The 13337-nt window shown below is 39.3% G+C and overlaps 1 protein-coding gene across 1 annotated transcript in view; it reads left to right on the plus strand.

Annotated features, from left to right (window-relative positions):
* Positions 1-7391, plus strand: part of crb2 (crumbs 2, cell polarity complex component) — a 40267-nt gene extending 32876 nt beyond the window's left edge. The window contains exons 11-13 of the mRNA XM_023958745.1: positions 1277-1393; positions 2582-2708; positions 4193-7391. Of these exons, the coding sequence (XP_023814513.1) occupies positions 1277-1393; positions 2582-2708; positions 4193-4414 (466 nt within the window). The 3' untranslated portion in view covers positions 4415-7391. The remainder of the gene's footprint in view (positions 1-1276; positions 1394-2581; positions 2709-4192) is intronic.
* The last annotated feature ends 5946 nt before the right edge of the window (positions 7392-13337 follow it).

Below are 13337 nucleotides of genomic sequence, written 5' to 3' on the forward strand. Positions count from 1 at the left end.
AAGATTCAGAAAATCACATTGTCTGATTTTTAAAAAATGTATTTGCTCATCTTGGTGAAAAATAAGAAATTGGTCAATAACAAAAGTTCAGCTCAATACTTTGTTATATACCCTTTGTTGGCAATAACCTTGGTCGAATGTTTTCTGTCTTCACAAGGTTTTCACAAACTGTTGCTGCTATTTTGGCCTTTATTTACTGCCTCACTCCACTGGCTGGATTACTCCTTTAAAGTGTGATATAGTTTGCACTTTTGTGTGGTAAAATAAGAACTGTACAAATGTGAGGAACACCTGTTTCCCACTTTTTTCTTCAAAAATGAATATACTTTCAGCAGATTTCTGGCCTGTTAAATTAAAACATTCCCTGATTTCAGAAGCAACTATAAAAACAGAGAATATTCTTGGAACTTTGTAAAATCCAAAGATTTGTTCTTTGATGTGTTCGCCTACAACCCAATATTTTGTATCATTCCTTTCCTACACTGAGGTGCTAAGACGTGATCGTGTATATATTTCTCTATTTAGTGGTTATTTTAGACCCTAACCGACGCCATGCAGGTTATACCAACGCTTATAGGCCAAGTGTCATTCAGTCAATAACTGAACCATATGGGTTCAAATCCCATCAACAGGCTGGATGACTGCATTCTGGTGTCTGGTGTGTTAACTGCAGCTCCGGAACATAGAACATTTAGCAGAACCCCAGTAGCTGTCGTTTTTTTCATACCAATCATTTTTTATAGATTAGTCAAATCTGTAAGAAAAACGGACCGATTTGATTTTTGAAAAAAATGTATGTAAGTGTAGTTTTATATAAATCATATAGGTTGTCATCATCAGAACACAATAGATCCATAAAATGTCTTTGTTAAATGTTCATGATTGCCATGATGTCCCATTTGCCGTTTAAAAGAAAAAGTAGTGAGCATGTCCCTGTTCTGCATTAAAATCCAGAGCACTGGATAGACCCACACTGTATAGTCTTCTAGGGATACGGAGAAGTGAAGGAATTCAGACAAAGCAATACTTTCTTTCAGCATGTACGTCTGCAGCATATTTGCATGCAGCAGTATGCATGTCAAATGCTGGTTATGTCCATCACTTGATTAGGTTTCGGCAACAATCAATGATGGAGACTTTTTTCCTGCATGGAACCTTCTGCAGTGTGGAAGGTGTCTATCACAGAAACCCAGTTCAATTCCTCCAAGTTTTTTTAAATCATCACTCAATAATATAATATTTGGGGTTACAAATGTTGAATCTGTTTGTCCAACAGGTGGCGTTTCCCTCCAGTTGCATGTGATGCAAACACTAAGTGTTTCAATGAAGGGGTTTGTGTTGGAGGAGACTCTGGAGGCAACTGCTCCTGCAAACCTGGATTTTCTGGCGCCAGGTGAGAGGGGCAGTTGGAATGTCTTTTATGTATATCTATACTGTTGCCACGTTCCCATGGGGCATCTGACATGCTAAAAGGGCTTTCTTGAATCTGAGTTTTGCATATGATTTTCACTCTGGACTGTTGATGCCATACCAGCACATGTACCTACGGTTGGAAGAGGCTTGTTGTGAAATTTCAATGCAGAGCTAATCTTGCAAGTCTCGCTCCAGGGTTTCTTTTTCACAGGACTATTCCAGTATCTGAAATATTAATGTATCTGTCCGTACACAGACTGCAATTATTAATTTTTCCCTCAAGATCAATTTTCAAACAGGTGGCACTGCCGTGAATGAAAAGGGGTGCCATCCATAAGTCACTACCAAATGCCCCAGATCAGTCAAAGTTTGACCTAGTTGAACTTTCAACTTAAGTTCAATGGCCACACGTTATGCCCCAAAAACGCGTTGCAATCCGTGAACGCAGTGTTAAATGCAGAAACCACAAATTTGCATGTTTAGATATGCTGCAACGTTCAACAACAACCTGTATGGGGTTTCATGAACGCCCATCCAGCTGGTGGTGTTCACACCAGACAATCAGGAAGTGGGAGGGAGGGGAATTTTTCTTCTCTTGTTTTTTTACTGTTGACCAGCGCTTGTCCGCGATCTACAGTTGTTAGAGGCTTGAAGTGAAAAGTCAAAGTGGTGCAAATTCTGCAAATCTTGCTCCAGGCTTTTTCCAACAAATGAAAGACTTGGTGTCACATAATTCCAGCCGGGCAGCAAAAGCGCAATGACTGATTTCCCCTCCATGATCATGTTTACAATGGTTGTTGCTTCTATGTGCGATCAATGCATGCCCAATTGTACGTAGAGCCCATGACTGGACTTTAGAACTTGCATAGTGACACGTAAACACGAGTGGTCTGGACACGGAAGCCATAAAGTTGGGTTAATGCAGGTTAACATAGACATTTTATTGGAAGTGGCCGCTTAAACGCGAGTCGAGGCAGCCGGTGTGAATGCAACTGCAGACTTTTCATTTGAAGTTTGTCTTGAACGCTTGTTTCCAAGGGCGGAGTGAACGTAGCTTAAGAGTGGACATTTGTCTGTGGGAACCACTGCAAAGGCTCCAGACGAGAGTCCTGTTTGAGCTCAAACTTTGTAGTTTTGTGCTGTAACACAAACCCTTGATATGTTTCAGGTGTGAGGCAGAAATAGACGAGTGCAGTTCCAATCCCTGCCTCAATGGTGCGACCTGCCAGGATCAACTCAACCACTTCAAGTGTGTTTGTGTCCCAGGCTTTCATGGGAAATTTTGTGAGAATAATGTAAGTGACACACAAAAGCTCCTTGTTGGGTCTCGTCTGCACCTCTGCACAAAAACGTTCTTCCGATTCCAAATTTCAAATCCCACAGTCAAGCCCTTCATGCAGTCCAACAACAAGGATCCACTTTGCCGATATTACCCGCTCCAGCCTTCTTATGTAAATCTGAGGGCGCTTTGCACCACAGGGTTCAGAGTGTTTATCCCTTTATTTCTGCAGATCCTCTCAGGATCAATCACATTAGCAGAAAAACCTTTACGGCTTTTTTTTTTTCCTGCTTGTCTCCACAAATGTTTGCTGGTTCAAGTCTAGTCTAATCAGAGATTTTAAGAGGCTTTTCTGAACGTGACACTAATTTTCTGTTGTTCATCTATATTTTCAGTACAAAAGTACATTACAAAAAAGAAATGTTTCAGTCAGTCTATACAAATTGTAAATGTCACCAATTAATGTTGTTCTAACTATTCTGTCCCACAGCAGCCCAAGACTGCAAGGACAATAATGTATTGTAACTCTTCTTAATTCTTCTTTGAGACGTCAATAAAATGAATGGTGCTAAAATCTCTTATTATCTTGGAAAAAAATAATAAAAAATCCACTAACAAAGCCAGGGATATCTTAAAGAAGTTTTTAAATTATTATGGGATAGCTGCAGGATCTACGGCTTGGCGGCTATTTTGTGGCAAAGTGTGAAATCTGGTGATTCTCTTATTTTTGCTCATAATGGAAAAAGAAAACTGTATTTTGAGCATTCTTTGCAAAATTTCACGCAGCTGCTACCAGGCCTACAACTGCAACCTCAAGTTTTGTTGACCTTTGACCTCGGGAAAAGGCTATCATTTTCAATGAAAAAAAAAAGACACGATTGGTAGCTTCTCAAAAATTTAAACTCCTCCTAGGGATTTCAATCTATCACCTGCTAACTCCTCGAGCATCATTGGGAAGCTGGTTGGGGAAAAACTGTGGGCTAACTGTGAGGCAGCGTTCCCCTTTTGCGCACTGGTTTTTTAACAAAGTATTGTTAAAATTTAATACACGAATCCCTGGCTCATGCTGAACAAACGGATATGACATTTTAGGAATATGGCCGTGGTTAACAAAAAAAATCTCAATTGATAAGGAAATCCAAAAGTTTACTTTTGCAGATTCTTCTAAAAATTACATAAACCTGTTTGTCACCCCCAGGCAACCAAAAAATAAAATGGTTGCTAAGGAGATGAAACCAACAAAAAAGCAGCCTTTTTAAAATGTCACATGCAACTTTGACCAGAGGCAGAATTGGGGGAGTTAGGGGCCTGTGGCAGCTGCCCAGTCAAGGAAGAGCAGGCATAAAGGGGAACATGGGGGGAGGCAAGGGTCAGAGGGTGGCACCTGCGAGCCCAATAACGCTGCGTGCAGGTTTAATTTCATATTCATGTATAGTTATATTGTTATTCATTTTTGCTGTCTCAAAATAAACCAGTAAATACCCAAAATCCCTCTTACAGAAGGAGGAACATAGGGAGCGAGTACCGTGGCTGGCAGTGACCATCCCGTTGACAACCCTGTGTGTGCTACTGGCCATCCTCATCGTGTTCTTCCTCATCATGACGGCGCGAAAGAAGCGTCAGTCCGAGGGTACCTACAGCCCCAGCTCCCAGGAGGTAGCCGGCGCCCGGCTGGAAATGGGCAGCGTGCTCAAGGTGCCTCCAGAGGAGAGGCTGATCTGACCCCTACAGCCCTGGATCACCATCAAAGGCGGACAGAGCTGTGCAGTGTGGTGCTGCTGTTAAATTCATGTCCTACCAGAGAGTTTTAGGTCAGCTCAGTGACAGGGAGGACTCTGTCAGGTGTACGGGTGAAGAAAACAAACATCTCAGAGAACCTGGAGCGGCCCTGATCCTGCCCATCTTCTTCTGAAGTCTTAAGGATAATCTGCCTCACTTACATTGGAAACAAGGAACCATTTTTTCCCTGAAGAAGGTGACAAAGTATGACCGGAAGGAAAGTTTAATCTACGGATATTTTCAGCACCAACACGGTTTCAGGGAACTGCCTCACATTTAGGAGGAAACAAGAGATCCTGAACAGTCTTCTGCACTGGATTTATTTTTGGGAATGTTCGATTTGGTAAAATAAAGCCTCAAAATATGAGGATGAAACCAATGTGATGACAAATGTATGACTAAAGACGCGTCTAAAAAACTTTGATGGACCCCACATTCAGGGAAGGAAGCTGACCAAAAAAGGACTGTGTGGGTGGAGACCTCCAACTCCTCAAATAACTGCTGTATGGGAGCGTCAATGTGCACACAGCCGAGCCTCCCATCCTTGACTGTTTTAAGTCTTCAATGTTGCGTTCTGTGTATGTAAATGTGATGTAAATATTAATGGGTTATTTCCAAAAGGGGCAATTATGGCCAAAGGAATTGCTGTCAGCGTCTGAGTGTGAAGACTCCCAGCAGCAGAGACGAAAGTTTGAATGTTTGTTGTGTTAGGTTTGTGGCGCATTGTGGAAGCTGAAGCTAAAAAAAAAAAAAGGCAGGACAAATAGGTTTTACAAAGAGACGTGCTTTCAGCGGCTGTACCAGGATTAATGCAATCATGTAAATACGATCGTCGGCTCCACGTCTCACTGCACTGGAAAGCAGGGCTGATGTAGAAATACGAGATGACTCAATCTTATGAGTGTCTTATGTATAGAGAAAATAGATCATTCTAATTTATCGAGGTTTATTGTATTTTTTTCATAGAACATGTTGTTTCCTGCCAGGAATTAGGCTTTTCTCTTGTTTTAAATCTTTGTGGTTAAACGTTTGGTGACTTTAGCGGAGCCCATTTTCAGTCCATTGTGTGCGTCGTGTTTAAGAAATGTCACGTAGCTACTGAGATGCAATTTCTGAGAAGGCTGTTGTTGTTGACAGAAGAGTCTATTCTAAGAGTTTGCATTTGAAGTCTGATGCCACTGTATTTGTTTGTACTCCACAAAGGTCTGGCTCCTCACTTGCCTTTCACTCTGTTCTTACTCAAACTGCCAAGGTGACCAACCCACTGACCCCGGTGCTTTCACGGTTAAAAACAAAGGTGCTTCTCTGACCTGGATGACATCGGACGCGCTGCACGGCTTCTTTCTAGTAGGAATGTACCACAAGTCCCCAAAGCAGGTGATAGTCAATATTATCAAATGGAGGGATTTCAAATGGAGGAAAGGCAGGATTTGGATCCTGTTGCTGAGTCTGTGACAGTGGTTTTGAGAAACCCATGGTGACTCTGCTTTGCTCACATGTGCAAATATTAGAGCAGACAGATCAACTCTTGTCCATTTTCTTTGTTTTTTGTTTTTGTTTCTTAGGTTGTGTTTGCACTATTACCTTAATGAGTGAATGAAAACCATTGACTGTATATAAAAGCTAGACGGAGTGACCCCTCCCCCTTGGCTTTCCAAACAGGAAGTACCCGCTGGCTCCAAGAATTTAAAATCCCACAGACTTCTATAAAAAAATAAACAGCTGTTACCCAGACATTCTATTAGTCAGAATAAACCTTGTTGCTCTGATACGTTTTTGAACACGTTCGTGATAATCCCATTTTTTTTCATGGTATTTTTTCCATAGTGCAAGTTATTTAAGTAATAAATTGACCAATCAGCCGCCTCAGCAAAAGCAGGTGGTCTCGTGTCAAAACGTTTGACAGATTATGCGTATGCTGCATGTTGACTTTCAACAAGCTCACTCCTGATTGGCGACGGTAGTTGCCATAGAAACGTTGACTCAAACCGATTTTGACCAATCACTGCTTGTTGACGTCTTTTGGCTCCAACTTGGCCGCGTCTGCTGATTTCGATTGTGTCCAAATCCCGTCACTATTCACTAGACATTGCACTATAAAGGTGTTCACCATTCTGTAGTGCTGTCTGAAACTACAATTCAAAAATCGAGTGCCCTAGGATTTTCCCAGAAGTCTCCCAGAAATATTAGTGCACATCAATGCTCACTACAATGGGTAACATAGACCACAATGCATTGCAATTGAACAATTCTTTCGAAAAAAATGTATTTTATTTTTTTAAACAAACCATCAACTTTTTTAATCATCAGAACAAAGTAAATCCATGAATAGTCTTGCTTAATGTGAAATAAGTGATGTCATATTCGACATAAAAAAAAAAAATAGTGTGCATGATGTCTGAATTGCATTTCAAATCCAGGGTATTACATTGTATTTATTTCGTTAGAGCCAGAAGAAAGTCATTTTCTCTGATGACATCACTCTCACTCAGTCCAGTTCTCACAGACAGTCAGTGGTGAAAACATGAACTTCATGAAATGTTGTGAGTAGCTTGTGAAGATTTGATATAAAAAGTTTAAAGACGACAGTTTTCTCTGCAAACTTCCAGACCACCTAGTGCTTTCTGCAGAAGACACTATAGATGTAATCCTACATCTGATGTTTCTCATAATGACACTGTTAATAAATATAGGAACTTTGCATTACTGAGCACAAACAAGTTTTTTTTATTGTTATCCTTGTGTTGAAACAACTTATTTCTTTCTTTTATCTGGGCCTTAATTCTGGAAAAACATAATAGAAACTCCAAAAAGTCTAGTTTGTCTTTGCTGTCTGTTGAAGCCAATATCTCTGGTGACTTTACATATTCTGGAAAGTTCGGACACTTTTGCTTTTTTGTTCTTATCATTCATGTGCAAATAAAAAATAAAGAAGGAAAATAAATGGTGGGCAATGACCTGTTTTCTTTCTTTTTCGTCTGTTTTACTGCAGTCAGTCCTGCAGAAAAACAGAAACCTGAATGCTTCACCTTAAAAACATCAGTGTGGCTTCACAAAATCAATGCTCCATGCTGTAATTCCATTTTTTGAACAGGAGAGGTCGCTCCTCTGACACATGTTGAACACAGCATCAAACCAGACTATTATATGTACATACTGTATGTATATATATATATATACATCCTGTTTATACCTGTCTAAAAAATGTACAATTTAATATTTAAAAATCAGGAAGGACGTTTTTGGTCGTGTGTGAGTTATTGACGTTTTTAAGGGTTGAGACTGCAACACCTTTACCTTTCTTTACTTTAACAGGAGAAGTTCTGCTCCAAAGCAAAAGATTAATTATTTTGGTCTGAATTTGAGTGATTTACTCTGAAGTCAGAATTGTTGCAAAAGCATTGTCCGTGTGTTAAAAACTTTTGTACCTGTAATAAGAAATGTATGTGTCTGAATTTTTTCTGTAGAAACATAGTTGGTTTGTAAAGATTTCACACACGGACAGAACACTTTTACCGACACACATCTCTTCTTAGGTAAAAAATGTTTTTTCTGACGGGCAAAGTACACAATCTTTTTACAGACGTATGATTTCTCTGCTACGGAAACAAAAGATTTTTAGAGACACATAAATCTCTGATTACAAGTACAACTCCTTTTTTATGCACGGACAATACCTTTGCAACAAATCTAACTTCATAATTCACTCTCAATAATCTGACTGTGATGAGTCTCTATTCTGATTTACTGTTGTCATTTAAAAACAGTGTGCACCATTTGTGCTGTAAGCACAAATAAACTCAGAGCCAAATTACAACTGTTCATTCATTTGTTTGTGTACATGTTTTTTTTTATTTGTGGGAATTAAACTGTGTCCAAGTGAAGGAAAAATATTTAAAAGTGATGAATGAAAGAAAATCAGTCAATAAAACTGTGAACCATACACAAAACACCAGTCAGGTAAAATCTAAATTAAAAATTATTAAAATAAATAAATTAGTCAACATCTCAAATAAGTTAAAAATCAGAATATTTTCAAAGAAAGAGAATTGTCCTCCATGCTCAGCACTTACGTAGTTTGCAGAGAAACCCCGCTCCCCCTTCCTGTCACCCATAACTGAGAGCTCTCTGTTTACACCGCCTGCTTACAGCCCCTCACCCCTACAACCTAACATTACTCGTGCAACATAAAGAGCGATATCAGAGCTATCAGTCTAGAGCGGGATGCCAGCTCAGACGAGGAAAAGAAAGGATCTAGTCGGATGCATCAGAATGGAGCAGAGCGGGGAGCTTGTGGCCCGCCCACATTATTTTCTAGGTAACAAATACAATCTTTTTTCTTGCCCGTGATTTGGCCTAAAGGCTGTTTTGACTAAGGGATCAAAGATGAGCTTTATCCAAAACAGTAGGTGAATTAAGTTAAATCTTGGAGACGGAAAAAGACGGGAAAGCTTTTGGCCTCCAATCTAGTTTTTTTTAGCCATTACAAAAATGATCAACAGATTTATTCTTCTCTATATTTGTTTTTCAAAGTCTAAATGTAATGAGTTCTTCAACAACTTCATGGTAAGTATTGAAACAGATATTTTATTGGAACTATTTATAATTAGGCTTGCAGTCTGTCTTTACTTCTAATAGATCACAGGAAGCTGTATGTGTGTACTCTCGGCTTGAAAGTTACATTTCATTATGGTAATTTTTGTCTTCAGAGAAGAGTACAAGACACCTCCTTTCACCCTGGCTCCTGCACCTCCACTTATCTGCTCCTCTTTCTGCCACACTGAATGGGTGGCTGGCAAGAGACAGGACTGACAGACGAGTCCTGTTCCCGGGTTAGTATCATGTTGGTGGGGAGCAAATCCTCCCGGCGATGTCAGCCGTCACGCTGCCAGCTTGAGGTCTAATGAGGGAGACTGCTGCACCTCTGCTTTCCCTCCCCAGTGTCAGGAATTACCCGACAAATCAGCAGTGCATTGCAGGCTCACCACAAATGATATGTTGACAAATGCAGATATTTCACTTTTAATTGACACTAAAAGACAGAGATGATCCGGCTGCCAGAGCTTCTGAGGGGAAAAAGACAAGACAAGATGCGGGAGAGAATGGAGAGAGCAACACAGTGGACAGGAGGGGCGGGGGCCGCACTCAAGAAAGAAGATGTTGGAAAGGATCTTGGGAGAGGTTTAATATTCGCACAGGGTGTCATCTTTTTCCTGCGCTTTGGCTAAAAAGGAGAATAAATGAATGCTGAGATTAAAAGGCGGTTCCTCTGGGACCAGTCAGTGTCAACTGACAATGGCTGGATCATGAACCAGTGTTAGGATTGGAATATCAGTGATTTACTATACAAATTATGAGTCTGTTACAATTAAACTTTTCTATTGAGATTAATGGTGGTAAACTGATTGTTTTTTTAAATGAAAAGAGGGAAAATTGGTGTCTAGTCTTCTGGGCGAGAGGAGTTTCTTCCTGGATCTGGGAAATCATTTTTCTGTCATGTCACCTGCCGAGGAATCTGTGCATTTTAAACACACACTCAACTGAACACACCTGTCTGTATGTGCACCTCATGTGCTGTAACCCTTGTGCTATCCTAGGCACTTTAACATTGGGAGTTGGGTCATCTAGACCCACTAGACAGTGCTCTGAACCTTTTTTCTTCTATGATTTGTGATCTTCACTGGTGTCCATGGATTACATGAAATCTTCCACCTTTATCCACCTTTGTCATGGTGGGGAGAACACGTCAAAGTAAGGGTGGGGTCATCTAAGAAAGCACAAGGGTTAAGTTTTTGCTTCGAATTGTCTGTAGAAATAAAGTGCATGGAAATTTTCACCGAGCGATCTATAACCTTGATATTTCACGCTGGCCACCTGTGTGCCTCATACAGGTTTACCCATTTTTGCCCGTATCCACCAGCAAGGGCAGTGACTAAGGAATCAATTTAGCATCACCTGATAAGGAAAAAAATCAGAAACATGTTTTTTACATAATTGGTAATAAAGATATTCATGACGGTTAAGGTTAAAATGGCATCATTTACAGTGAAGTGTATCTTTTTTTACTTTTTTTATTTTCCAATCATGACTTACTGGTCTTAATAAACCTATAGATATATGTATTTTCCTTATGTTTATCTTCCGTATTATTTTTTCAATTTGATAGCTTTAAATAAACCATTTCTAGGTATTGCCTTAAAATCTGTGGCTCATCAAGTTCACTGTCATCCATGAAGGTGAACACACCATAGTTTTCAGTGCTGGACTCTGAATGAAACCCACGTGGGTGTCAGTTGTGGGTCACACAGATGTATCTTCAGACATCCAGCTGTCAGCCTCCCAGGTTCTTAATAAGAAAGGTGGATGAGAGTGAAGCTATACAGATCTATAATATCATCTGCATATGGTGATCTAAATTTAGGTGGAATCGAAAGTATGCAGATTTAAGAATCGGAAGGTCTGGACTGAATACTTGAACTTCTGGAGGCGGGAGAGCTAAAGATGTTGAGCATCTCTTTGATTGACTTGGATAGATAGGATCAGGAATGAATCCATCAGAGGAACAGCGGGTTTGGTGATAAATGTATGGAAGCAGAGTGAGAGCAGGAACAGTGATGATGTTGGTAAAAAGATGCTGAGGTCTGATCTACCAGGATCTACCAAGGTCTTTGGTCTGAGCCAGGAGGATCCAGAGGAGAGGGTTGAATGGAGGCAAAGGATTTGCCATGGTGCACTAAAAAGACACATAGGAAGACATGGCCTATCATTATCTGCCATGTAGTCCATACATTTCTATATGTAAAAGCACCAAAGTCAGGTTGACGGGAATAAAAAAATAAAAATAAAAAGTCTCACCTTTATTGGTTTATCTTCAAATTTTGTTGAGGATCTTGGAAGAAAAATTGTCGTCAAGATGTCAGTTCACTGAGCTGTTCCACTGAGAAGCTCCCAGCTGGATCTCATATAATCGATGTGCGCTGTAATAAAAGAAATAAAAGCCAGAGGAATGCTGTTCCATCAACACATCCCTTTAGATCTCCATGACGACTCAGTGGGAGTGTGGAACAAACGGATCAGCGACGTCACTCAAAACAAGAAAGTCTGAGGTGAAATAAGGACATTGACCAGAATTCCAGGCATCCACCAACCACAATCACCCCCCCCCCCCACCACAACCATTACACACACATGCAGTTGTCATGGAAAAATAATTGCTAAAGTTAAAAAATATGACAAATGATTTGCTTTTTACTACCTGTCGCCCTCTAGAGGTCATTTAATAAACTTCAAGACCTTTATTTCTTCTCAAAAATAATCATAGATGAATATATTTGTGCTAATAATAGTTTTTATTTGGTGTCTGTTTAGTCACTTAAATTTCCATAAATTTCGAATTATTTAACATAGTATTGCTCTTTTCGGACCGTATTTATTAATAACCATTTATTTTATTATTATTTATTAACTATTATTTTAAAATGTTCAACATTGTTATGTTTCTAAAAACCTATGTGGTATATTGAACTATTTGAGCATTTTTCTTCTAACTAATGCATTTTTATTTTTTTATTCAATTGATTTGATCTTTTTTAAAGTTTCTGCAGATATTTAAAAATCTGATGAAGTCATGATTATCATTCGGTTAGTTTTTCCTTCACAATTATCCAAAAACCTGTAACTAATCTAATTTAAATCAAATTTTCCCCTGTGCATTACTTTTGTATTCTTCAAAATAATAAAAAAGGTTGTATTTCTTAAATTTCTGTGAGGGCTGAATACATCAGCGCAGGCCCCCAAACCCTCAGCCATTCAGCTGCTTTTTGAGAGTGCCCCCTGCTCCACCCCTGCTGTGGTGGATATGGCATAGGCCTTTGTGCATACAAAAAAGGACCATGCATATTAAAAACCCCAGCAGGTCTGGTATCACCTACTTCCATAATCCATATTCCTTTAAAATCAGAAGAACAAAAAACCTGCAAGCGCTCAGCTTTAGCTTTCATTACAATACCTTCCCTACTGTTGCCTTATGTGGACGAGAAGACCGGGTGGGTTCCAAGTCCGGCAAAACGGTGTTGCCCAAAGAGCATCTTTAGAAATGGGAGGAATAATCCATTCAGTACCGCTGATAAACGGATAGAAGAAAAAACACTTTAAAAATAGAACATTGTTTGCTGCATAATGCAAATTCTAACTGCAGATGCATTTCTCATTGCAAGCAAAATCTTAACAGAATAATAAAAAAAAGAGACACAAAAACTGAACAAACTTAGTTAAATAAAAGTCCATTCCAGAGGAAGGCTCTCACCTTATTAAGTTCTGTAGAACTAAAACACACAAATAACAAGTCTATTCTTGTATATACAAACATTATGCTGACTTGTGAAGCTGTGTTTGAATCACACTTCCTGAACAGGATATTTCTTCTTAAAAACAAAATAAGATGCACGCAACCAGAGGAAAGACAAGAGGGGAAAGAAAGGTATTTGGGGAAATGGGTGGTGATTAGCTGCATTTGAGTAACTTGAAATAAACATTTTACTCCTTAGAAAGTAGTTTAACAGCCTCATACTTTTTACTTTTACTGGAATAGATAAAAGCTAAACTGTTCTCTCACTCAGCTACAGTTGATTTGTTTTATGTAGCTAGTTTTATTTTGTAAAATGTGTTTATTCTGATGCACAAAAACAACAAATACCTGTATGAAAAAGTAGCTGTTAGTGTTGGAAAGTATGAAGAAGGGATGCTTGCCTATGTAGTTCAGCTTTGAATTTATTACCATTTTAAAAACATCAGAGTCTCCAACAAATGTCCTTTTTGCTAAGGATGCATGGAGGAGTGACAAGAACATTTATTTAATCATTGAGAT

This window comes from Oryzias latipes, chromosome 9, assembly GCF_002234675.1.
Source record: "Oryzias latipes chromosome 9, ASM223467v1".
In the NCBI taxonomy this organism is placed as follows: Eukaryota; Metazoa; Chordata; class Actinopteri; order Beloniformes; family Adrianichthyidae; genus Oryzias; species Oryzias latipes.